Source organism: Grammomys surdaster, unplaced genomic scaffold (genome assembly GCF_004785775.1).
Source record: "Grammomys surdaster isolate TR1022 unplaced genomic scaffold, NIH_TR_1.0 165, whole genome shotgun sequence".
NCBI classification, from domain to species: Eukaryota; Metazoa; Chordata; class Mammalia; order Rodentia; family Muridae; genus Grammomys; species Grammomys surdaster.
This window is the reverse complement of record NW_021604613.1, coordinates 1,159,956-1,187,196: the sequence shown is the minus strand read 5'-3', so window position 1 is coordinate 1,187,196 and position 27,241 is coordinate 1,159,956. Positions and strand designations below refer to the sequence as shown.

The following is a 27,241-nucleotide window of genomic DNA, read 5'->3' as shown; positions in this document are numbered from 1 at the left end:
AGGAGGAGGAGGAGGAGGAGGAGGAGGAGGAGGAGGAGGAGGAGGAGAAGGAGAAGGAGAAGAAGGAGAAGGAGAACGAGGAGAAGAGGAAGTGTTTTGCCATGAGGAAGAATGTCTTCCCAAGGGCCTTGAATTTGAAAATGAGCATCATGATGCTGCATAAAGAAGGATTGGTGTTTGAACTGCCTAAAATGGGATAAAATAGTTTCAGATAGTAAAGTGGATGAAGAAATACTGGAACCAGAGTAACTCATATCTGCTAATTTTCAGTAAGATGGTAAAATTGACATTGTGACATTCATGCTTAGAAGTCCATACTTACAGGAGCACCTGGGAAGCCAGCAGGTCCTGGAGGGCCATGTTCGCCTCTCTCACCCTGAAGGAAGATATATTATTAGTCACAGTGAAGGTCTTATCCACAGGGATTAAGCATCTCTGTATTTAAAAATCTTTTTTACTTCTTAACATTAGAAAGGAACAGCACTACAACTGTTGATTTCTTTTGCCTCTGAACTGGGATATAACTTGCAAAGAATATATCAACAGTGTTCAAATATTTAATATACTTAAATATATAACTTTCAAGTGTAAAGTATTTAAAATTTGGCAGAAGGGTATCAACTAATACATTGATTAAACAAACACACTTGCTGTAGCTTTATCTTGATTGCCAAGTCTTTTTAGGGGCAAAGGATTTTTGATTTGGAAGGAGCTTTTGGTAAAGTTTAAGAGATGCTCACTTAGAAATGTATACTGTTTTTCAATTTGTGTACTTTCCCCAGAGTTTTTCAGAAAATAAGGTATCTCAAATAATCTCATGAGGACTTTAACATTTTTAAATATTTTATTGCATCTCATATATTTTAAACATAGAACCTTAAGCATGAAGATCAGAATTCCAGGGGCAAAGTTGCTAAAGCTATGGACTGTGTGGGGTTAAGAGAATGATGAAAAAGTTTTTAACACTTACAGGGCCACCTCGAGGTCCAGCTATACCCGGAAGTCCAGGAGCACCACCTTCACCCTGAGAATAGATCAAATGATGTTGTTACTGTTCTATGTCTATTAAAGAAAAGATTGATTTTTGTTTCCAATAGTGTCATTACCTTATCTCCAGGCTGACCAGCTGGACCAGGCGGACCAATAGGACCAGCAGGACCCTGCAGGAAGGAGTGTCTTTAGTTTTCAAAAAATAAACATTATTTCTTGTATTAATCATAGTGTAGGGACATTTATTTACTAAAGTGGATAGATTTTTGTTCTCTCATGGCTCAAATGAATTGTTTACTGCTATGAACAATACATACAATATGAGAGTCTAGTAAATAAGCACACTATTCTGTAAATATGATTTAAGAAGGTAATTGAATTAAGTAATTTGATTGATTCTTTTTTTAACCTTAATTAGAGAAGATAAATAGGATGTGATAAAGTATCTTACAGTAACATTTTTTTTAAAAACTATTTCTTAGCAATATTAATTACTTTGAATTTCATTGACACATTATGATAGCCATTCTTTGCTTTTATCTTATTTGTAAGGGTTCTCTCCATACTTATGTCACTGTAGGACTATCAGGAAGTGATAGATGGAAGCTAAGAATTTAAGCAGTGAAGTGATCAGTGTTGTTTTAATGTTCATAATGTTGTAACATGGTCTCATCTAATGAAAAAGTGAAAGCTGAGGAAGGGTCTACAACACATTGCATATACCCAGGGCTCATTTCTTACTGATGTGAATACTCACCCTGGGCCCATCCTTTCCTGGAACTCCGTCAGCACCTGCACCACCTGGTTCACCCTGCCAATCAAAAGCAAGTGTCATCAGATAACAACATCCCCAGGAAAAGTCAGCCTAGCATAGCAATCCTCAGGATTTTCTGGGGTTGGAGCTGATATTCTGATCGATATTTGTTATAAGACTCTATGTCAAAATTCACTTAAAATGAAAACAATAATTTTGAAAATAATTTTTGGGTCATGGCTTTCCTTTAATCTAGAAGGTAGGTTTTATTGTAGAATCAAGATAAAACTGTAAGTACCTTTTCACCCTTTGGGCCAGGACTCCCAGGACCTCCTCTCTCCCCTGGCATCCCTTGCAGACCAGGAGAACCAGAAGTACCAGGGGGACCAGGGGGACCAGCAGGGCCCTGCAATGAAGAGATATATGACAGATGACAAGAAAGCAATTGAAGTGCATCTTCTAACATCAGAAATTACAGTTACCTTTCCTCCCTCAGGGCCAGGGGGTCCAGCTCCACCTCTAAGCCCAGGTGTTCCTGCAGCTCCAGGGGGTCCACGTTCTCCAGGGGCACCAGAATCACCCTATCATTGAAAGTGATATGTCCATGTTAGAAGCACATTGTCAGAAAAGAAAAACACTGGAAATTATGTAATTTTGATTATGTCTACTAGGGTTTTATGCTAGAAATTTTAATAGATTTGAAATTTTATGAATATAAAACTTTGATTAGTTGTTCAAGAACAGGAATCTTTTTAAAAAGCACAGAAAAATGAAATGTGTACATTTCCTGATTAAAGTAGAAATGTCTTTAAAGTGATTACTGTTATCATTTAGAGAGATAAAGTTTAAGCTGCTGCCACCAGGACAGTTCTCTGTAGGGAACCTATGCATCAGCTGTATTTTCCCTAGAGTGGTATAGTCTGTGGTGCTTCTTAATGTGAGAATATTCAGATGGAGCAAAAGTAATGCATTGGAAGTGCTTGCAGTTTTCTTACATGGATTTACTAAACATTGGCAATCACATTTTTCTAAGCAAAGAACCCTCTAGTTCAATGTACTTTAAAAAAATTTCTCTAATCAAGTTGCTCCATAAAATGATAAAAAAAGGTTAAAGAAATTACCTTGCCTCCGGGAGCTCCAGGTGCACCAGCTTCACCCTTTGGACCCTAGGAAGTCAACATTATGTGTGCATTTGTCAGTTTTCAAGGCACAAGTATAAACAACATCGACAACTGTCAGGACTGTATAGTGTGCAATTGTTTAAATCATGAAGCTATGCATCTTAGTTCTGTTGTTTCATAAAAAATTTAAACTTTGTGTAAGTAGCGTTATAAGTAATTCATGTTTGTTGTTGTTATTTCTGAGCCAGGGTCTCATGCAACTCAAACTCATTTAGCCAACGATGAACTTGAACTTCTGATAATCCTGCATTCCTCCCCAAAGGAAATGGGAAGAGAGGCAGACATTTGATTTATAGTCTTCGAGAGATCTCACCCAGTGTTTCATGAATACTAGCAAGCACTCTACCAATTGACCTACACAATTAAAACTCAGCTATTAGAATATGCAAAGTTAATAATAGATAAATGGATTTAGATTATTTTTCACTTAGTTGCTATTTTTTAAAAAAATAAGATTCAACTTACTGGTTCACCTGGTTTTCCATTTTCTCCTGGAGGACCACTGGTACCAGGTATGCCCTACAAATCAACAGAATTTCACTGTGTGTGATCACTTCAAACATGACTGTGGGAATGCTTTTTATTCGTGATTGTATTTTTCCAGGTAGTTAATGACATGATTTTCATATTTTTAAAGTACGAAATGTGACAGATAGAGGATAGTTATATCTTAGAACCCTATGCATATATATATATATATATATACATATACATACACACACATTATATATATATATATATATATATATATATACATACATACATATACATACACACACATTATATATATAGTATATATATCAGATAAGGACAGATGAGTATAGATATATGAACTTTTTATTATAACAGAAAAGTATGTACATATAGAACTTAGAACTTTAGGAATTCAATTCATTTTTAATAACTTTATGTGTGCATTCTAGAATACCAGTAGAAGAAAACTACTATTAATGTTTTATTTCACGATGGAAGAAAAACTTAAAATTTAAGTTTCAAATGAACATGTAGCACGGTCACAAAATTTTAATGTATATTTATGCAATAAAAATAAGTATAAAAAGGAAATATAGAATTGTTTGTTAAAAGCTAATAACATTTGAAGAATAAGCTCTTACTTGTAATCCTTGTGGACCAGGGGGTCCAGAGTCTCCCTTGTCACCAGATGGGCCCTATGTTCAGAAGCACAGTTATATACTCCATTGTAAAATTGTCATTTCCTAGTTAGTCTGCAGTCTACCTCTCAGCAGGCCTACTTTAAAATATAAGAATGTTAAGAGTAGGGAAATCTTGGTCTATAGAAGATATTCAAGCACATTAATACAACATATATAATTAATTAACTTGATAATAAAATAAGAAAGTCTGGTAACTGCTTGATGAAATATTATGGCACACTGGTAGAGATAGCATACTTTCTAAACTCTTGACCTTGTTTTATCTCCACCCTTCCTCTATCTTAATTATATGAACACTTACAGTAGGTCCTGGGGGACCCTGAGGTCCAGTCTCCCCATTCTTTCCAGCAGGACCCTACAAAAATAACAGTTAGAGAAGCAAAATTAACACATATAACAAGGAAGTATTGAGGTTTAAGATGACTGAAATGATTAGAAAGCCAGAAATAAACAAAAGCCACATACTGGAAGACCAGGTCCTCCAGGGCCACCCCGTTCTCCATTCTTGCCAGGTGCACCCTAAAGAAAAAAGCAAGGATTTACGTACTCAAAAAAAAAAATAATTCACTATTCAAAGTCCATACCCCATGTTTGATCTTGCTACACATGCAAAGCCACACACATACACACACCCATCCCAATGATACATTTGTCTCTATTTGTACATGGTACTTAATTGTAAAATATTCTTTCATGATTAAAGGAGAGGCTCAGTATTGGACGTTTTGCATTTTCATATAGAGGTCAAAGGCAATCTGTCAAATATTTATTGAAGGAAGTAATTATAGAACTTACATCGTTTCCTTTAGGACCAGGGAAACCCATGACACCAGGCTGACCTCTGGGGCCAGATGGGCCAGGAGGACCAGGGCGACCACTTTCTCCTTGACTTCCCTAGTAAGAAAAACAATTGCCATAGTCAGGACTTGATGAAGAAATAATCTAAGTATAATATACATACATGCACACATTCTCAAATCTAGCCAATGCATGCATTCCCTTTTCTTATTGGGTTAGTTAAAAGAGACATCATAATTGTACATACAGGAGGTCCTGGTTTTCCATCATTGCCCGGTCCACCTGGACTTCCAGGCATACCCTAAATGAGAAATATAGCAGTCAGGTGACTTAAAATGTAAAATTACAACATACTTAACATATGCAACTTTGAGATATCCGTGTTTATATATATCCTTGTAAATTTACTCCCTATTTTCTGTTTAAAAACTCATCCTAGTCAAATATTTAATTTTATTCTCTTCCTTGATCTGCCTTGACCCATGTTTTCTTAAAAAAAAAAAATTGGTTTGTTTACTTTGAGACATTTGAAAGGTATCATCTGGTTGAAGTTTTTTTTAACCTGTCATTAATTGTATTGTCTTTCTTCTTACCACATTACAGTATTATTCAAACAAATGTGTCTCCTCACCCGTATCCCTGGACCTCCAGGGGCTCCATCTCGGCCAGGTTCTCCAGCTACTCCTCTGGGCCCAGCAGGACCTGGGCCACCACGCTCTCCAGCAGGACCCTAAATTGTGAGAAAACAAATTTTAAAGATTTTTTATTGACTTAGACATTGACAATACATAATCTATAACTATTGAAGTTTTTGGCCTCTCAAGTATAGTTTGTGTGTTGCTGAGTTCTGCTCCATAAAATCATCTGTTTTAGTTTGGTTTTCATCTTGAAGAAAAATTGAGGCAACTATGATGAATATTCCATGCTTATAACCAACATTTTCAATTGGACTTAACTAGTTTTTGCACTTAATAAGGACATTTAATGATTAGAAGTTTTTTTTTTTGAGCTTCCACCATAGGTGTTCGTGATCTCTATGATTCTTGCAATGACCCTGAGTTTATTGACTTCTCACTCATGACATCACATACATGAAGTGGCTTTAGTTCATCATGTAGTCATGGAAGTATCAAAGTAGGGGTTAGAGTCACAAGATGATGATTTGTATTTTATTATCCTGATACATTTTCTTCAGATATTTATTCTCCCGTTAATGGTATAACATATGAAAGAAATACTTATTTGTAGTAATAGTATTTAGAAACTGAAGTATTTACCTTTTCTCCTGGGATACCATTTGGCCCTGCAGGTCCTCGGAAGCCAGGAGCACCCTGGAAACAATCACAGTTAGATATTTCAGTTTAAAAGATTAAACCTGTTCATACTTCATAGGTTGCAATATAGTTATTCTTGTATGACTAAGTTCTTTAAAGAGAAGGTGGGGATTAAGTTAGTGACAGAACATTGACATCAAACAGGTCATGATACCAGTTCCCAGCACTGAGAAAATAAAACAAAAGACAAACCCAACTCCTAAACAGAGAAATATCCTTCCTTAATCACAGAAAAACCAATCAATCGAATGTACAAACAAAACAGAAATAAGCAAACTGAAGCTCAGATTTCAAGTATAAACTGGACATGCCCTAGAAACAATGGACAGAAGGGTGGGATGGCTCACACTTTAAATCCCGGTTCAGACCTCTAATCTCCTGAGAGACAGAGTTAGGAGAATCCCTAAATTTGAGGCTAGCCTTTAGTAAGTCATTATGTAAAAACAATTCAACATTATAGGCTTTCTCATTGTCTCTTAAATTGGTGTGGTGTTTCATACCTCTAATCTAAGTACTAAGGGAAGCTGAGGCAGGAGGATTGCCATTAGTTTGAGACTAGCCTTGGCTACAGAGTAAGGGCCAAGCCAGCATAGTCTATAAGTAAGACCCAGTCACAACAAACAGGAAAACAACAACAACAACAACAACAACAACAACAACAACAACAACAAAACCAAAGAGAACTATGTCCCAAAGATGAAGCAAGTAAAAATGGAGACCTACCCTTTCTCCTGCGGCTCCAGGAAGTCCATTTGCACCAGGTTCTCCAGGTGATCCATCCTTGCCATCTTCGCCCTTAGGTCCTGGAATTCCTGGGGAACCAGCTTCACCCTAACATAAAGAATTGTTACTAGATTTCACTGAGAAACTTACTTATTACTTTCTCATCACTCTGTAGTTTTCTGAGTAGCTGAGTCTGTTGGGTTAGTACTGACCCGTTCACCACGAGCTCCTGGCTCTCCTTTAGCACCGTTCTTGCCGGGTTCACCCTAAAATGAAACAAAATCTCCATGTAAAAACAACAACGATTTGTCTAACAAAATAATAATTAGCCAGATGTTATACAAACTAGAGGGAAAGAAGTATAAATTAAACCTAGAAGGTGCAAAAGGAATGCCAATATTTTGTTGTGAGAGTTAAACATAAACTTCCAGGCAGTGAAGGAGAGACTGACTTACTGAAGGACCTCGTTGTCCGGGTGCACCATTAGTTCCTGCTGGTCCAGGGGGACCCCTAGCTCCCATTAGTCCAGGGGCTCCAGGAATGCCAGCTGGACCCTAAACATAACACAAATATTATCATTAGCCAAGCTCGGACCTTTGTTTCTACTATCTGGCTTAAATACTTAATGCTTCCGTGTGTGGATGAGCTGAGGGCGAGGCAGCTTACCATTTCACCTTTTCCACCAGGACTGCCATTATTCCCAGGAGGGCCCTAGGCACGCAAGGTAAGAGAGCAGATTATCAGAAATGCCAAGAGCACATGTATTTGGAGTTCTCTATTTAGATACTGTATCAACTGATAGCCATTGTGTATTGTAGAGAATATGTTATTTCACCAATAGCATATATATATGTGTGTGTGTGTATGTGTGTGTGTGTGTGTGTGTGTGTGTGTATGTGTGTGTGTAGAAAAAGTTATGAATTAAGTTAGATAGATACTTGGTCTAAATTACTAAAAATAATGGAATAAGAGAATTTTTTAGTTTTGCTTATTTTCTGCTTGGTGGGTAGTGTAAGCAACCTGCATAGATGGACTAAGACTAACAGCTTGGCTTCTCTTTTATCTGCTACTTACAGGAGGCCCTTGAGCACCAGCATGTCCCTGTGGTCCAGGTTCCCCTCTTTGTCCTGGAGAGCCATTTGAGCCAGGGGATCCTGCAGGTCCAACTTCACCCTAAAGAGTAAAATCCCAACATGTCAGTTGTCCTTTTCACTTTTAATATCTTAGCTTAGTCTTCAGCTCTATTTAAACTCATTCCTTAAAGCTATAATAATATGGTTATATACTATAATTAAAACAAAGGATTATTAATCATAAGAACAAAAGACAAAGGTAAATATGCGTCTGCTCATGATCCAGGTGTTTCCCAGAAAAGATATTGGAAAAAGTTGAAACCCTCAGAAGAGCTATAAGGATGGTAGAATTCTAATGAGACTATATTATGTATCATATATATATGATTTATATAGTATATACTATATATCACATATCATATAGTATATACTATGTATATTATATACTACATATGCATACAGACATATGTATGAGACAGAGACAGATGAGATTGGAGCTTTAAAGTTCTCTGTAGATGAAAGTGTACATTTGATTATTTTACTGGTCAATTTTGAGAAACAATCCAATGAGTTTTTGTCTATTTTTATACATTCTTCTAAAAATCTATATGCTTACCTTAGCACCAGGGGATCCAGGGAATCCTGCAGTTCCAGGAGGACCAGGGGGACCCTATAAACAATGTACAATTTGCATGTGATGAAAGTTGATTAGACTGAACATCTAGAATAATTATCAAATGAAGTCTCCTATGAAATAATATACGAACAATCTAAAATACAGAAGACATTATGTAAGTGAAATAGAGTTTGCCATCCACACATGAATACTCTATAGGAAAACATTGTGTAAGTTAAGAAAATGGTTAAATCTGAAGTTAGAGCATCAGTATTCCTATATATTTTTCATAAATCCTGTGACTAACAGGATACATACTTCTGAACTTTTGATTCTATCTCATAGAGATAGTATCACAATTTATTTTTCATTTTTCTTAATTGGCATGTCCAATACTGGTTATTAAACCACAAGTGTTATATACATGTCAACAAATGACTGAAATTAATGCGCGAGGCTGGAAGAAGGTGTAGTTTATAGGGTCAGTAGGTTGAATTGTATTTTGATACTATCTAGTATGACACCTACAAATTGTTTCCATATTCAGGGTTAAAAATAATCATCAAGAAGCAATATGGGTTTTCTATGTAACAGTATAATGTAGTGAAATGTAATATAATGTGTAATTCACAATCTCTAAGCAATATGGAACAAACAGGATTGGATGCAAAGTTACTCACAGGTTGCCCGTCACTGCCCCGAGCACCGTCATTGCCTCGAGCACCCTACAAAGAGAAGTTTGTCTCATTATTTTCTTACTTATGAAATATTAATTAAAAGTAACATTAGACTACAATTCAAGATCAATTAAACTGAAGTTTTCTCAAATATAGGAAGTGAAGTTCATCTCAACCATTTTCTTCATTATGAAAGCTTAATTACTGGTAATGTTATAACTACAGTTCAAGCTCAGTTGAGTTGAATTTGCCTCAGATATGTTAAAATCCACTAACTCAACACACATTTTTAGAGTCAGTGTTAGAATGTTGAGGCAGCACATTAGTGGCATGTACCAGGACTAGATTCTGGGCATTTGGAATTGAATGTGAATATGTGACTCTAATGAATGTATGAAACTAATACCCCAACAGCCATCTAAATTATGAGAGAGACCAATTGCAAGACATTCCTTTCCGTATCATTACATCCAAAGCGTGACTGAACTGAATTTGAAGACAGGTTTTCATTAGAGACCACCTCCACTTTCATCTGGGTACACTGTAGCAATACTCACTGCTGCTCCAGGAAGGCCTGGTCGACCTCGCTCACCAGGAGCCCCTCTGGGACCCTGCAACCAAAATTGAGAGTATGATGTTTCTGTAAACATGACGTGTGCAAGAACAGCTGGAAAGGAGAAGGCAATAGAGTTGGTTGGTTAATACTAATACTGATAATCATAGGAGAGGAAACATAATTACCATGGGACCAGGAGCTCCGTTGTCTCCCGGAAGACCATTTTCACCCTAGGGATATGCAAAATGTTACTATTTTCTGCAACAGACACCTTGCAGTTACTTATTTTGTATCACAGAAAATATTACAAAAAGTGTGTAGTTTACTAATATCAAATTGCTGAAGGAATTCGATTTTAATTACCAGATATTTACATTTCTGCATTTTAAATAAATAAGGGCTAAACATGTTATGTATTAGACATGCTGAGATATGTAAACATTTTAATGCCAGATTCTTTTTATTAGCTTTCATGGAAGACTTAAGATTTACATATACCTAAGCAATGGCTGTATGAAAAGAACAGCTGCAAGACAAAGTTGGGTCCCATAAGATAAATCTAAACATAGTTCCAGACTCTAAAGGAATTTACTCATGAAAACAGTGATACAATTTACCTTCAATCCAGGAGCACCTGTTTCTCCCTTTTCTCCATTGCGTCCATCAAAGCCCTAGAAATATTTTTAAAAAGAAAAATTAGCAAAATTTGTTAACAACTCAGTTTTCAATTAAATTTTCATCACTGTTTTTTATTATATATGGCTATCTGTAATGATAATTTAAATCAAGTCCAGTATTTTGAACTGTTGAGGACATTTGGTATAGTTTTATTTTAAAAAAGAAAAATTAATGAGAACATTCAATTTAGTATGATTAGAAAGTTGCCTTACATATAGAAGAGTAAAACCTAGTTTGGTGGCTAGTGTGCTTAGGTTGATAGATTTTGGATGGATTGACTTTACCTAAAGTTTGTTAAAACTAAAACTGCTCTGTCCATTTGTAAATTATACCTAAGTTCATGAATAAAGGGCTAGGATTAGGGTCACTTACTCTGTGTCCTTTCATACCAGGGAATCCAGGCATGCCAGCTGGGCCTTTGATACCCTAAAATTAACCAATGGGAAGGATGTTAGTTAACTTTAAAATCAACATTCAGTAATAAAATCCATTTACTTTGATATTTATTTCAATTTGATTATTTATTTTTTTGAAGTTAAAATTTTTAACCCCTGTGTGAATGAATTACGATTTGAGAAAAAATAAATTATAAAAAAATAAGAACATGCAAAAAAAATTAAAACACTGTGAGTGTTCTAGGTAGTTTATTTAATGAAGACTTACTGGAGGTCCAGGCAGTCCGCGTTCTCCAGGTCGTCCAGGTCTTCCTGACTCTCCCTAGGCAGAGAAATAAAGAATATATAAAAGCTTATGTATGGGGAAATGTAGAGCAAGTAGGGAGTAATCTGGTTGGACTGAACATATAATTGTGAGATTGCATTTTTTCCAATTATTTATTTATTTAAAACAGAATCTCCCTAGATAACTCTGGCTGGTGCTGTACTCCTGAAGCTTCTAGCCAAAACCTCTATAGTGCTGAGATTACAGGTGAGTGTCACCTGCTCAGTGTGACATCAGTTTTCTCAATGGAAGGACTGAGGGAGGCTTCTCCCACCTTGACATAAACCTATGAAAAAGTAATACAAATGTCTCACTTTCCTGAAATGTTCAGATCTTTCTCAAATCAAGAAATTTACCATTAGAAGTTAAATAAAGAAACTAGAATATTTAATATTTATAATTTTATGCTTATAAAGTAATGATATTAATATATTGAGTCTATGTGACAGAGTATAAAGAAAAGAATATTCTACTGTTCCTGGAATAAAAATAAAGTGGATATGAGGGTTCTATTAGTTTAGAACTTATCAAATGATGCGTAACTTTGTGATTACAACACAGTGATTACTACTTAAATGCAATGAGGATATTCTGAAAAGTGAAAAACAACCATATCATCACACAGTGATTTGGAGATACAATAATAAATTTTACAAGACTTCTCATGAAGATTTCAGTAAGAGAATGTGACTCTCCATCAAATTACCCTAGAAGCAATAAGAAGTACTGATCAGTCCTAGACATAACCCTTAAGAAAGGTAATTTGAAACCTGGACATCCAGTTTAAAGTACTGTGGGAATCCTCCCATCCCCTAATATGAGCTAAAATGTTTGCTGGGTACAATTTTTTGAAAAGGGTTTGCATTTCTAAGATTCTTCTGTAGTAGAGGCATGTAAGGCAGTTTGTTATTTAAAGTGAATTTTGCTTTATTTCTAATCAACCTATAAGTACTTACATCCTTTCCAGCAGGACCAGATGGGCCAATAGCACCAGGAGGTCCTGGAGGGCCCTGAAATAAGAAAATAGAAACAGAAATAATCAATATTTTGTGCTACATTTTGTTGTTGTATGATATGTGTATTCTGGAAGCAAAGCTTCCCTCTCTACTGATCATGAAAATTATCCTGAATTAATATTATACCTTCATTATATTTAAGTCTTAGTGTTGATTAAATTTTAGTGAAAAATTTAAATATCATGTATCTATGTCATACTAAATATGTGCATTTATATTTGCATTTCCATATTTTGAGATATTGACTATACAAAAATATACAAAATTTATATAGGCACCGTGGTAGTATATATATAAGACGAATCTACAGAAATATTAGACATGTATTTCCTAGGTAGGAAATTTCTGTTACTTCTGGGAAGTGGATGATTTTGGTGGCTAACTAGTCAGGAATCGCTAAGATCTTTGAGTTCACCTCAAACTCAACAAAAAAATTGCTAAATTGTCATTGAAAAATTTAAGCACATGTGCAATCTACACTCTAGATAAACCCATGAATGACTTAGAAACTGATAATAGAATTCATGTGGGAAATGAATTTTCAATGTGTTCAGTAATACTTAAGTGTTACTTACTGCAGGGCCAGCTTGACCAGGTTCACCAGGAGGGCCTTGGTATCCAGGAGAACCCTAAAATGCAACAATAGTGTCAATATATTTAGAGTAACAAGAGCTTCATGTGAGTAAATTACATCTAAATTATTGTAAGAAGTCATGGTTACTGAATGTAGGCAGAAGTTTTATTATATTTTATGATGATTTAAAAGGTTTTCAGGATCAGAATAAAGTTAGTATATTTAATTACTTTTTTTTATTTCACTGAAATTGAGTGGTTATAAACTCCAAGGCCTGCTGTATACAAATGTAATTAATATGTATTTTAATTTTACCAAAGTTTTAATTGCTAATAATTGGTGGGGAATGAATTGTTTATTGCTTGGGATTATGGATGCTGAAACTGTTGATTTATATCCATATCTACATTAACTTCTTTCATGTGTTCATGAAGAAGAAAACACCTAGAGGAACAATACTTACAGGAGATCCGGGATGTCCAGAAGAACCAGGGGGTCCTGGAGGGCCTGGAGGACCCTGGAAGGTAAATGTGAATGATAAGCAAAGAGTAGATAAATGCACACATTGTAGAGTGATATCTATTCACACATAATGCCAACATGTATTAAAACATATACAACTTTATATCTTGTTATCTGATAACACACTTCAATATGTTTAGTTCTGAGACATTTTTAATAAAGAGTTTTCATGAAAACTTTACTTCAGATGAAATTAGAGAGTCAGTCTGGATTACCAATTAATGTTCAATGTTTAGCCTTAAAACTTAAGAAAGAGAAATCAGAGGAAGTCAGAATAACAATATGATGATAAGCTTTATAATATTTCATTGATACCTCTCTGGATTATAAACAATTTTTTGGCTAAATATATTGTGAAAATATCTTCATACTACAAATCTTATGATACAAGTTTCTAAACTGACCATGTGCAGTCAACTCCAAACCTCGTAGCTGTATTAATATACCACAGTCATGTTGGTGTGAAGATTCAGATATAAACATGAATCACTATGCTTGGGGCACTCACAACTTAAAACAATTCAATGTGGACATTATTCAGAAATGAACATTAAACTAGAAAAACAGATTTATACTATTTTTATATTCTGATAACAAAATTTTAACTTAATTTTAGGTTTTCTTTCTGGAATGTCAACAAATTGTAGTTTTATTTGGTTTTATTAATCTTATAAAAGAGGATTTACAACATGAGTGTAATAATAACCAATATTCACAAGATAATTGAGTCACCCTCTGATTTTCAAGTAGTTTTAAAAATCATATCAAAAATGTAGAAAAATATAAACATATATATATTTCAATTTATTTTATACCAATTACAATATTCTTTTATAGGTACTTTAGATCTCCTGATAAAAGTTTTTTTTTCTTTAACTTTAAGACCCACAAATGTATTGACACATTGTGTTTATTTACACCGATCTTTCTGTTACATGCAGTGAATTATAGGCTTCAATATTGTTGTACTTCCTGAGAGTTATTCCAAAGCAAAAGTCACCAACATAGGTGACTTCCTATCCAGCTTTCAATCTATTTGCTCTTTTCTGTTATTAAAACTCTCGGCCAGTTAGAAAGTTTCAAAAGTTCTTCACTGTCAAGGTGGATAGGTATTGTTTAAGGTAGTGGAACATAAAAGTTTAATGCATTCTAAGAATATTAATTCTAGATTTAAAACTTGAAGGAAAAATGGATTGTGATATCGAACATTCATGACTTAAACTTCATTTAGAATGCAAAAGTCACTGAACAAGATGAAAAGAAGATGAAATTTGGGTGAGATGATGCAAAGTAGAAGCAATCCTTAACTACATTCAGTTGGACAATAGATGGGGAAAGTGTGGAACAGAGCATGGTGGTGTGAAAGGCCCTGGTGCAGGTGGGCATGAGGAAGCAGCAATATAGAATGATACAAAACACCAGAGGGAGAGCATGAGTTAGGATAGAAGAATCATGGACAGGTTGCTGTTTTCTCTTCCAACCTTGGTAGTCGATGAACCTTTTTTTACAATTGTATGATAATATTGTGTTTTTAGAAGAAACAAAGGCAGTGTGATACTTGAAAATGCTCAGAAACATTTGTACTTACAGCTGGACCAGGATAGCCACCCATTCCTCCCACTCCAGACTTGACATCATATGAGTCGAATTGGGGAGAATAATTCTGTAGCAAAAGAGTCAAGTACATAGGTGAGATCACATTAATACAAGGATTATAGTTATTTTACAAAGAATTTGTAGTTAGTGCATGCATTATGTACTGTTCGCTGATATTTCTACATGCCATATGTGATCTTGCATATTGTGTCTTTTATAATTTTAAATACTAGATACACTGCAGAAATGCTTGTTTGTGTAATATATGGAGATTTTTAACCAACTGTATTAAATAAAAACTGTCCTCTTTAATTTGGCCTCAAATGCTACTACTGAAACCATTATATCTACACAATTGTATATGTGTGTGTGTGTGTGTGTGTGTGTGTGTGTACAGAATCATCGAATATGTGAGGATAAAATAACTTTGAAGTAACAAAATTAAAGTTTCTAATCTCCAACTATATATGGGTAATAGAGTTATTTTTCCAAGAAATAAATTTTGTATATATATGTTTGTATGCCATCTGATTTAATATAATAAAAGCTGAAACCCCAAACAGTCATGAACTATTGTAAACAATAAAACAAATCATAAAGGATCAAAGCTTCCTTTAGGTTTTAAGTTCTATGGCTAGCTAGGCTCTGTTTGATTTCTAGGATGCTTGTTGCTGAATTGTTTTGGAAAAGACCTTTTATAAATCATACATATTGGTTTCAATAGTTTGTATAGTCTAGTGTAGTTCACCTAAACCCATACAGCAGAACTTTACAATATTTATATTCTTGGTTATTTATTTTATTTGCAGACTTATTGGTTGCCCTGATGCAGAAGGAAAAAAGATGTGCATTGAAGACTGAACAGAAGCATGGGCAACTCTGTTTATATGAATCCAATAGGCAGTTTTTGGAGTTGCTAACTGTTCAGTGACCAGCCTCGTAAGCCTTTGTCACTGGTGCTAGGATAGGATTAGGGAATAGCCTGTAATTACCCCACTTTCTAAGTACTCTATGTTAACTATTTTAGGAGCTAATAGTCTGTTTATCAAACATAGCGAGTATAACATGTACATGTTAAGAAATTGGGAAATTTTAGAAGGATATACTAGCAATCATATTAAATGGCGACAGTGGAGTACCTTAGCAATAGAAGCACTAAGTTAGGGTTTGATAAATATAGAAAACCAGAGGACAGACGTTGCCATTATGAGATAAAATACAGGCCAAACAAAGACAAACTAAGTCACTTATATAGTGGAGAATTTAATTCTGTAAGTCCTTACCTGGCCAACAGTTGGACATGATTCACAGATTCCAGGGGAGCCAGGAGGACCAGGGAGACCTGGTTGTCCTGGAAGGCCAGGGTCGCCATTTCTCCCAGGAATACCGGGAGGGCCCTAACAAAATAAGGAAAGCAAAACAACAAAACAGGGAAAATATGAAGTGGTTCAGAATCATTATTAGGAATTTGTTTCTATGCTTTATCAAATTAATTATTAGTACAATGATCTGTCCTTGGGGATAAGTATATTTCAAACTAAGTCTTATGAATAACTGAAGTTTATTTTTTTTCCTTCATGTCTTGATCTCCATTTTCTTTTTAAAATTAAAAATGAGTTGAAGACTTGCAAACTTGGGGAAACTAAATCTTTACGTCAACAGTTATAGACGTTCAATGTGAATTTTTCAAATATGTAAGACAAAAGAAAATTCAGAATAGTGAAAATTCAGTTGGAACAAGGAAAACCAGCCTTTTCTAGAAATGTCATTAGCAACTATTGTCCTCGGGGAGATGTTACTTACTGGATCTCCCTTGGGGCCTTGAGGTCCATGACCATCAGGAGGGACAGGAGCCTATAACATATAAAGGATATAGAGATTAATATAAGTAAACTGTGGCACAATTTACACCTCTATTTCTTAACTCTGATTACACCCAATCCCCTGCTTTCTGTTAAATGTGACATCATTCATTTGTCATGGCAACATGCCTGCTTACAGATATGGTTTCTGTGCTATAGATGATATTTATGTGTTTAAATATGATTCTTGAAAATGTAGTTTTTGAAGAGTTTATATATTCTACACACTCACAGATGTAGAAGGCTGTGGACATATTGCACAACATTCTCCAAATGGGATCTCTGGGTTGGGACAGTCTAGTGGCTCATCATCACATATTATGTCATCACAAAGGACAGATCCTGAGTCACAGACACATATTTGACATGGTTCTGGCTTCCAGACATCTCTAGACTCATAGGACTGACCAAGGTGGTTGCATCCCAATTCATCTGTGGGAAGATAAAAGAGAAGACATGACATTTTTTTAAAAATGTGCTTTTGTTTTTGGTTATGAAGTGATGACAATTTACAAAGAAGAATCAAAGTGAAGAAAGTTTGGAACAAGCAAGTTTCTTCTTTCACAAGGATAGATAATGTTTCCCCTCTATAATTTCTATGTACCAAGACACTACTTGCTAACATAGAATTGGCACATCATAATTTTTCATAAAATCACTTGTTTTCATTTCATTTACATTAAAAAGCTTAACACCAGTAGATAACATTCAAACTCTTGCTTATTACTTATGCAGCTGGAAATATGTATTTTTACTCAATTGCTATTCTATGTTCTAATAACAGATGGGAACACTCAACTAAAAGGATCTATTTTGTTACTAATTCTGGGACCTTCTGGTTTTTATTAACCTATTTCAGAACTCCTTGGAAAAACTGAGCTAATCTTGGCAGTATAAACCTCTTCCATATTGTCCTGGGAGAACTAACAAAGCTGATTGTGTGTTGAATGTCATTGCTCAGTCTGTTGGACATTAGTGGGTGAACATCATATCATATAATAGATTGTATATCATACAAGAACAAAAGAGTTTTCCAAATGTCCAAAATAAAGTCATACTTTAAAATAAATATTGATAATAAATAAGTAAAAATAATAGGGGAAGTGTGAATGATGGCTTGTGTATTTGTGGCTTACTATGGCAAGAGAAATAGCTTCAACCAAAATTTTAGACTTGGTTCTTAATTATATATAAGAAATTGAAATTTCAGCAGTCATCTACAGTGAAACAACTTAGGTCATGCCAAAATAAAACCTAGTCTGAACTCTTGAAGTGTTAACTGTGTAGTATGGTAAAATGCAGCTTGAAAATTACTATGAGAGTTTGCCAATAAAGAATGAATAAATAATACATTTTCAACATCTGCAAATAATTCTGAACATAAATGATGTCTTGTTAAGTTCTTTTACATTTTCTCAGTGAAATTTTTATTTTCTCATAAGCCCAATTCTAATTTAAAATTTCTGATTCCTTATTTTCATATTTATATACTTTGGATAATCTAAAACTTTACCATTAAGAGAAATTTCAGAACATCCACTCTCTACAGACTATGGAGTTGCTTCCAATTCTCATTTATAAATGTATGCCAATACTACTTTAATCATCTTGTGAAATAGCTCAAGCTTCTTATATCAATTAAGATTCATGTTTTTATCTTAACAATTTACTGATTTAACAGCTAACCAAAGACAAAACATGACAGTTCTACTGACATTTTCATTAGGGAACAACGATTATGCAGTCAAACCAAACCAAACCAAACCAAACCAAACCAAACCAAACCAAACCAAACCAAACCAAACCAAACCAAACAAGACAAACCAAACCAGACAAACCAAACCAAACTGTGTTAGGTAGCAATATTGTCTTAGATCTTCTTGTGTCTGTAATAGACTGAAGACATAACAGATCTTCCTAAGGCTTTATAGAACACAACTTCATTCTCAGTGATTATAAAAGCTAAATACCAAACTGGTTACTTCGGAGTAATTGATGCAGGGCTAACTGGGGTGCTGTGTTAAAGAAAGAGCCAAGTTCTAACCCCATTTGTGTTTACCTAGAACTGAAATTTTGTATTTAAGAAAAAAATGAAATTAAAGTGCTGAAATAAAAGATTATCAGTGAAATCACTAAAATCTTTGTGTGGGTCCTCCTTTCTTAATGTGTATCAAAATGTATGATTCTCTGAATTAGACTGACACGTTCTCATTTGATTCATGTCAACTTAGTTTATTCTCCTAAAACATGTGGATGTCAAACTACCTGATCTCAACCCTTTGAAAATACTAGTAGATTGTGCTAATGATTCTTTAAATAATTTATCTTTGCATCAGAAATATCTTTCCACATTTAATAAAATTTGTAAGATATTAAATGGAACATTGGATACTCATACTAAATTAAAAATATTTCATTATCATTATTATTAGAATTATTATTTTATTTAAAAAGTAAAATTAAAATGGATTTAAATTCCTCATATTTAAAAAGTCATATGTTTTTATATGACCTTGGAATTACTATAAAACTTTCCTCTCTTCCATTCCTTACCCCAACTGTATGCCTCATTGAGAGTACTCTCACATAAGACAAACAATGTTTATTATTTGTTTGGAACACTAACATTGACCCATTAAAAGCTTAAATGAATATGTTAAACCTAGAGTTACATAGTAGAAAACTGTTATTAGGCTTCCTGTTTCTACGTTTTTCTTAGAAATCTTATTGAATGTTTTTTAAAGTGAGGAGACTTCAACATAATGATCAGTGGATCTTAGTACATCTTTACTTTTTATATTTTTAAAATATTTTTAAAATTTATTTTAATTAATATATCAAATTGTAAAAATTCTACACCTTATTGGGTTTTTTGTATTATATTGACACATATAAACAAATATCATGTTTAATCCAGATTAATAATAATAATCCAGATTATTTATCTCTTTAAAAATCTGTAATTTATGGTAAAACTTTAAAATACTTCTACCTAGCTTTTAAAATGCATCACACATTTTTATTGCCAATAGTTGCCCTACTGTGCAATACTACACCAGAATTTTTTAGTTTTATCTAAACTATGTGCCCATTCTGCATAATCCTCAATTCTTCTCCTGTCCTTTAGAGACCGCCATTTTAATCCTAATGTGACATTAATTTTTGGGGTGAGTTCTTCCTTTTACTCTGCTCAGAACATTTAAACTGATAATGCAAATGTTCTTTTGCTTTAGAAAGTTGTATTGTTCTACATAAATAAAGAAACTTGGAATGTCTAAAAATAAGAATTAGTGGATCTAATTTGTTGCCAAAATTTGCTTCATATCCACTTTACAAAAATGGCATGCTTTAAACATCAAATTCTGAAAAGTCACAAGTAGATCTAGCATCTGAGAACTAGCATTTCCTATATTTCTTAGTTATCTTTGCTTAAAAAGGGGGTGTTGCAGAGTTTCTTCAGATTTATCACCTTATATGTGACTGTCTACTTTTACCAATGTAGGATACCAGAAGCAGAACCTCTGATACACATATCTCATGACCCTGACTTGAATGTCCAATCTGGGAAGCCATTGTAAAGCAGGGAAAGAGGATATTTATGGAATGCTTTATGCTTTGCAACATTTAAAGACAGGATAACACCTGAAAATTAGGACAATGCTACCTCACAATGCCCCTTTGATTTACTAGGGTGCTGTTCTATAGAAGCTTTGATAAAACAAAAGCTGAATACTTTTGTAAAAAAAAATATTAAATAAAAGGCAATCACATTTTTAATTCTGGACACAGTAATAGAGAAAGACGCCCAGAGCTGGACTTGGGATCGCTGTAAGTACCGGACGCACTCTGTGCTCCTGAGTCATCTCTCCAGCATCAGCACAGAGATGCTGAAGACATAGTCTTTTGAAATAGCAGTGAAGTTCATTTCTAAATGTTGTTTTACATGGATGGGTAGATTCTGGTCATTCTACTTCCTGCAATGAAAACTTCATGAATGATGCTTAGATGTTTCTTTGTTTTATTCTGTATAGGCACATGCTTTTTATGTCTCTAAAATTTTCCTACATCTTGATCAATATTTATTTTGCAAAAGTAAAAATCGATAAATGAAAATGTAAAGTATACATAATCATCAAAATGCACCTATAATATAACCTACCAAATTATGAAAATATTTAATATATTTAATTTATTGTATAGCAAGTTTAGTTTTATGCTTTGAGAATGCAGATTTTCACGTAATCTTTCCTATCAGGATATTGATACTTTAATTTCTTTGAAAATGTCATGGTAGTTGACAGTGTTTGGCAAACTAATGCTAGATCAAGCCTATGTTCTAGGAACTATACTTGAATGACTGACATCTTTTTGTTTTCTTTCAAATTATGGATGTCACTTGTAACCCAGGCTATCCTTGAAACCACAGTCCTTGCTCTGAGTTTTCAGGTTGATGGGAATGCAGGTGCAGGTATGCACCACTGATACAGACAGCTAGGAATGCAGGTAGGCATCACTGAGACAGACAGCTAGGAATGCAGGTATGCGTCACTGAGACAGACAGCTAGGAATGCAGGTATACATCACTAATATCAAACTGATCGAAACACAGTTGTGTATCACTGCATTAGACTGCTGGGAACGCAGGTGTCTATCACTTTGTCTGATGATTTATAACAAATTTAATAATTTCCTTCCTGCATGTGAAGGACTTTACAGCTGAATGTTGTCACAATTCTCAATGCACTCAAGGAACCTGAAACAAACTAAGTAATTATCCAGATAAAATAGTTAAAAGGAAATCAGATTTTAATGCTTTCTGAAATCGGATACTCCTAACTTCATTGTATTTTTTTTCTGCTTTCAAGGATAATATAGAATAAAAGAAACCAGTTTCAAAGCCCTGTTCCATATGGTTTCTGTACCCTCACGAGTACAAAGACAGATTTTTAAAGGAATAACAGTGATCTGCAAAATGTCTTTTTTCTCTAACCTTAAAATGGGAAGATACCATCTGGAGTTGAATTCTACTGTTTATTTTTCTTGACCTTATGAAAAAGGTTTATATTTCCAAGGCCACCCTAATGGGTTCCAGACCACCAGCAAGATGAGCATGTTATTTGGAAGCCAGGCACTAAGACTGGCATAAACAAAGATAAACTTTCTGCATCAGATACATAGATGTATTTAGGATGGTTAAGGCACAACTATTCAGAAACTATAGTTACTGCATGATTCGCATTTGTTAACTTTTAACTTGAGCACAAATCTCATTTGAACAGTACTTGTGCACTCTAAGTTCTATGGAACATCATAAAGTGTTCCTGTTAAGAAACATAGTTTGTCTGTCTCTACAATAACAAACACAAGGAAAAATGTCTCATAACTATGTTAGTGAAAAATCATCTTTCAATGTTAATTATCAAAGCTAATATAACAATTAATAAGTTTTGGATTAGCTGTGTTTTTAATCTTATTTTGTGGGGAGGGGGCAATTTTAGTATTTCTCCCATTTGAATTTTCCATTTTGTTCATTGAGATTACATTTTAAACGGTGGGGCTTGACCCCAGCCATGGAAAAAGCAAGGCTTTGATTAGCTAATCTGAAAGGAATCCACTTGGGCTGTGTTTTTGTTAGGCACAGACAGAACTTCTAGTGGTTAATGTAACTCCAAAGCACAGCTAACAAATGACTTCTGTGCAGTGCTTGCTCAGAGTTTCCACTGCTTCCCTGACAGGCAAGATTTCCTCCTTTAAAACTTTTAGATTAAAAAAAAAATACAATGTGACTTTTTTCTAAGCATGGAAAATAATAACACTAAGCTTTTAGCCCTAAGAAACAGTGAAACATTTTATGAGAATTAGCTCATCCACAGTACCAGAAAGTCACAGTGGACCTGAAACTTAAGTGTCTGCCAGGTCCAGCAAAGGCAAGCTCATCTTTGATCTTCCCAGATCTGACTTGCAAGCAATCTATTTTAATGGCTTCAAGATGGAGCTATCAGTTACTGTCTGTCACAAAGAATACATAGGAACCCAACACTACAGTCATCCTCAGTTGACACCACAGAGCTTCAGTAGGTGACAGTCTTTTCTGAGTTACCACTCCAGGCCTGGCCTGAGCCTGAGATATGAAACAGACCTTTCTAAAGAGATCTTGCTCTCTTTTAGTGTCTACTACAGTTCCGAACTTTTAAAAAGAAATCCAAAGGCAAGACACCAAAGAATCTTCATTCATTAACGAGCCTTTCTTTTCCACTTCTCCCTCCCAGGATCCTTTCTGATTTGCTCTCTCCTACAATGCTCAACTGGTTCATTCGAGATCTAAAGGTGATGCAGGGTCAGTTATAGGCCCCTCATCATTTATTCTGAGCACTGTTGAGGTTCTGAGGAAATAAAATGGGTCATGAATAGAAACAACAAAATCTTGTATTGGTTGTATTTTATTTACTTACAATGTACAGTTTTATAGAAAGGTCGATAATTTCTGGTTAAGTTAGCTTCTGAGCCTTTTGCTTAATAAACCTGATGAATCTGTTGAAAGTTGAATACTAAAAATATAAAAGGACTACCACTTTAAAAAAACCTTCATAAATACTCTTTAAGAATACTATGCAACTTGGAATCTCTTTTATTTACAAATACTTACAAAAGTCAAAAAGGGGAGATGTTCAAAGTTTATGCTTGTCTCAAATCGTGTACCATTTCATCAAATTTCCAGTATTAACCCCGTTCTTTCTTGTTTTTCAGCTTTACACACACACCATTGGCTACATGACTGATATTGAGATATGTACATAATTGTGTATTTTCTCTTGTTAGAAGTAAGGTTACTTCAGTGGCTGTATGATACATTTTATTCCATTGGTTCCGTGTGATTAATAATTGGGACAACACAAACCAGAGAAAATTTAAATGTTAATCTTAGCTATAACTTTCCTTTTTAAACACAATGAGAAACAGACTCAAAAATAGTAAACGAGAATTCATTTTCTCAGTCCATTTACAGATTTGAAATCACAAATCAATTCATGGTTCACAGTTAATTTTTGTGAAATTATCAACATAGTAAAATGTATAAACTTAAACTTTAGAAGACATTTAGCTTTTTGTCCCTGTCCTAAGAAAGCAATATTACTAACATCTATATATGAACCTACAGTCAGCAAAATGAAAATATTAAGTGAGGATGATATTAGCCTATGAGTAAGGAAAATAAATTTAAAAAATGATGTGGTGAATTTAGATAAGCTTATACCTTTTCTCTGGCAGAATTGGAGATTGAAACTAGGGCCTCATATGTTCTGGACAAACTCTCCACTACTGACCTACATCCCCAGACTTCTGTAAAGTTTTCATTTTCAGAGAAGAGTTTCCCTCCCATCCCAAGCTCACATTGAACTCAGGCAAATTTTGGATTTGTATTCACATACGCTCAGCCTCCCAAGTAGCTGGAAATGAAGGTCTATGTCACCATGACTGGCTGGAAAGTGTAATTTTTACATTCATTTCCAAAAAAATCTTAAAATATATTACCAGTTTGTGTATTCTTATGGCTGTAACATGTCAGTATCTAATTGTTTTACTTATAAAAGGAATGCTTAATTTTTAAAGGTCTCTCCCTGTTGTTCCTTCCCCCCACCCCCACACACAGAGGATCCTATGGTGAAAGAGTCATGTTGGCATTGGTTATGTAAATGGTGTCTTTGTTAGCCACTAGGTGGCGTGGTTTAGCACTTAAAAAATCCAGCATGTTTAAAAACCACAGGAAATATAAAACAGACCACATTTTTTTCCATAGCTAAAATAAAATGCATTAATAAAGAAAGACTTGCACAGATTTGTAAAGAGACCCGAATTCTGTGTGGAGTCATGTTTCATATTCTAGAAAATTCCCATAAGTTAGTGTCCAGCAATTCTGTACTACTTCTAGGATTTCTAGAGAACATAGGAGATAAACCCTTTAGAATGTGCCCGGAGTGCTAAATACCTGCTACTTACTGAAATCTCCCCAAAGTTAACCATCCAGCAGAATTTTCACTAAAAACCTACAAGGAAAGTGAAATATATGATCTTAAATAATCTTTATCCTTCTTGGAGTTTTAAAGACCATAGGAAGCAAATGAGCTTAGAATGATGTTAAGATGGTGAGGATCAAACATGTTTTTTTTTTTCTTACTGTAGTTAGATTGGGAAGACAAACACCTACCGTGCCTACACTATTTCTCATATTTGTATAACTGTTAAGAAACTATAGATATTTTGTTGATATTTTAATTAACATCCCAAAGACATAGTTTTTGTTATTTTTCCAAATAAGATTCTATGATTCTTCACCTAAAAATCAGAATATAATTTTGGGTTGCTAAGGAATTAACATTTCTTTGGACCATGTCTTGTATTTCTAGGGACGGATTGGGATTATTGTATCTTCCAGGAGGGCAGGATGAGGGAAGAAATTGAAATCAGAAAGCTAAAAAGGAATTGACTATCCAAAGAAAAGAAAAATGTGAGTTGAGCTGGTGAGGAGAGAGAACAAAAATGGAGATGGGAGGCAGAGAGTGACTCACTGGGAGGAGGGAGGGGTGAGGGCTGGTGTGGGAGGCAGGGAGGTGGGCAAGCCTAGGATGGGGGTGGGGTGATGAGTGAGGAAAGACAACTGGGAGGGGAGTTTCTCAGGAGCCAAAAGGGGTGGAGAGATAAGAAGGGGGAAAAGTTGGAGGGGGGATGGAAGGGTGGGTTAAGAGGAAGAGAATTAAGAAACAAAAATTCTGGGTGCTCTTTCTCTGTGTATCTATGGACTGAACATACAGAAGTATCATCAGGCATCCTCTTCATCTACTCTTGCATAGATAATTTGTGAAAATAGTAAAGATATAACACACAGTGGAAAAATGGATACTCATGAAACATTTGCCAAAGCTAAAGGTTTAAACACAAACATCTTTGATAATGTATTAAAAAAATTACTAACAACTTCTTTCAGCCACAGACAAGATTTACATCAACACAGTTATTTTAAGGAAAGTGTGCACCCTGATTTTTCATGATGAGGAACATACGCATTTTTTAAAAGTATTTTAGTAAATTGTATTTAATTTGGAGCACAAGAAAATAAAGATCACTATATTTGGCTACCAAAAATTTATCAGGTCAAGCATTTTGAACAAAACTTGTATCTTTACCTTGCTTGGAGGAAAGCAAAAATATTCCGGTTAAAACATGTTATCTACAGTAGTGGAAATCCAGCCAAACAGAACATGTAGACCATAAAACAACTTTCGGCAAAACTCTGAGCATATCGAATATATGCAATCATGGGATGTGATAAAAAACAGAAACAATGACATGTTTTAGCAGCTTGGGCTCATTTCTGGAAGGTCCACAGATGGTCCACAGTTAACGTTTTACAGAAAAGCATAAGAGACGCTACTTATCTTCTAGTATCTTCTTATGGGCTATTCATATCAGAGACATTTCTAGTGCACTATTCTATTTGGAAAACAAGGGTAAATATCCTATCTTTGCAAAGAGAACAGTGTACAAAGGAGAACATGAAATCATTACAAGAGACCAGTAAATTCCAGATGGCTTGGGAGCATTCCAAGATGCTTACAATGCAGGAGGGGAGGACTTTAAAGCATTTTTTTAAAAGTTGAACATGAAATCAAGTTAATTTAAGAACAGTTTTTATCTTAAGCAACTAGAGAATCTTATACATGTACATCACCTTTAAAAAATCAAATATAGAAAACAAAATTAAGGTTAGCAAAACATTCCACAGTCAGAGGCTTAGACAGGAAATTCTTAGGAGGCTGATTTTCCCTCTATCTTACCCTTTGTAAGAAGTTTAGGCAAAATTAACTCAGAAAGCCCGTTGAAATCAGTACCGACTTACCTACGTTGGACTGCTGTGCCAAAATAAGACTGGGATGAAGCAGGGTGAGAAGAAGCCAGGTCCCACTTTGCACAAAGCTCATCATGTCTAAATATCAGACATGAGACTCTTTGTGCAAAAGAGGAGAAAGGAAGAAGCAGCTTAGAGTAGCACCATCAGTTGTTCCCTGCCCTTCAGCACCGGGCCCGTCATAAAACTCAGCCACTGGCTTCCCTCTGCTCTGGCCTTAAATAGGAAAAAGTTTGGCTTCCCTCACTTTCCAGCCCCTTTCTGAAATATGAGAGCAGAACCCATCCCCTCAGCAGTAAAAGCAATGATTAATATTTCTTTTCCCCTTGTACAGAAGACGCAACCCACAGACTTAGAGAAACAGCACATCTGGAGCGTGTGTACATCAGCCTATGTATATGTTTATAACATGCATTAGTCTTAAATACATATTTGCATGACAGGAACACATAGGAATGTGCTTTGTGATAGTCTACAACGATTGTTTGTGTG

General features: G+C 34.8%; 1 protein-coding gene across 1 annotated transcript in view; it reads right to left on the bottom strand.

The window, feature by feature from the left end:
- The window catches only part of Col3a1 (collagen type III alpha 1 chain), a 36,444-nt gene extending 9,413 nt beyond the window's left edge, over nucleotides 1-27,031 (bottom strand). Inside the window, exons 1-35 of the mRNA XM_028765648.1 lie at nucleotides 26,741-27,031; nucleotides 17,078-17,277; nucleotides 16,787-16,837; nucleotides 16,267-16,380; nucleotides 14,976-15,050; nucleotides 13,329-13,382; nucleotides 12,867-12,920; nucleotides 12,232-12,285; nucleotides 11,219-11,272; nucleotides 10,928-10,981; nucleotides 10,495-10,548; nucleotides 10,063-10,107; nucleotides 9,879-9,932; nucleotides 9,325-9,369; nucleotides 8,645-8,698; nucleotides 8,030-8,128; nucleotides 7,622-7,666; nucleotides 7,411-7,509; nucleotides 7,168-7,221; nucleotides 6,956-7,063; nucleotides 6,176-6,229; nucleotides 5,530-5,628; nucleotides 5,146-5,199; nucleotides 4,896-4,994; nucleotides 4,566-4,619; nucleotides 4,402-4,455; nucleotides 4,041-4,094; nucleotides 3,391-3,444; nucleotides 2,866-2,910; nucleotides 2,227-2,325; nucleotides 2,043-2,150; nucleotides 1,748-1,801; nucleotides 1,107-1,160; nucleotides 971-1,024; nucleotides 323-376 (exon numbers count right to left, since the gene is read on the bottom strand). Of these exons, the coding sequence (XP_028621481.1) occupies nucleotides 323-376; nucleotides 971-1,024; nucleotides 1,107-1,160; nucleotides 1,748-1,801; nucleotides 2,043-2,150; nucleotides 2,227-2,325; nucleotides 2,866-2,910; nucleotides 3,391-3,444; nucleotides 4,041-4,094; nucleotides 4,402-4,455; nucleotides 4,566-4,619; nucleotides 4,896-4,994; nucleotides 5,146-5,199; nucleotides 5,530-5,628; nucleotides 6,176-6,229; nucleotides 6,956-7,063; nucleotides 7,168-7,221; nucleotides 7,411-7,509; nucleotides 7,622-7,666; nucleotides 8,030-8,128; nucleotides 8,645-8,698; nucleotides 9,325-9,369; nucleotides 9,879-9,932; nucleotides 10,063-10,107; nucleotides 10,495-10,548; nucleotides 10,928-10,981; nucleotides 11,219-11,272; nucleotides 12,232-12,285; nucleotides 12,867-12,920; nucleotides 13,329-13,382; nucleotides 14,976-15,050; nucleotides 16,267-16,380; nucleotides 16,787-16,837; nucleotides 17,078-17,277; nucleotides 26,741-26,825 (2,442 nt within the window). The 5' untranslated portion in view covers nucleotides 26,826-27,031. The remainder of the gene's footprint in view (nucleotides 1-322; nucleotides 377-970; nucleotides 1,025-1,106; nucleotides 1,161-1,747; nucleotides 1,802-2,042; nucleotides 2,151-2,226; nucleotides 2,326-2,865; nucleotides 2,911-3,390; nucleotides 3,445-4,040; nucleotides 4,095-4,401; nucleotides 4,456-4,565; nucleotides 4,620-4,895; nucleotides 4,995-5,145; nucleotides 5,200-5,529; nucleotides 5,629-6,175; nucleotides 6,230-6,955; nucleotides 7,064-7,167; nucleotides 7,222-7,410; nucleotides 7,510-7,621; nucleotides 7,667-8,029; nucleotides 8,129-8,644; nucleotides 8,699-9,324; nucleotides 9,370-9,878; nucleotides 9,933-10,062; nucleotides 10,108-10,494; nucleotides 10,549-10,927; nucleotides 10,982-11,218; nucleotides 11,273-12,231; nucleotides 12,286-12,866; nucleotides 12,921-13,328; nucleotides 13,383-14,975; nucleotides 15,051-16,266; nucleotides 16,381-16,786; nucleotides 16,838-17,077; nucleotides 17,278-26,740) is intronic.
- Nucleotides 27,032-27,241: the final 210 nt, after the last annotated feature.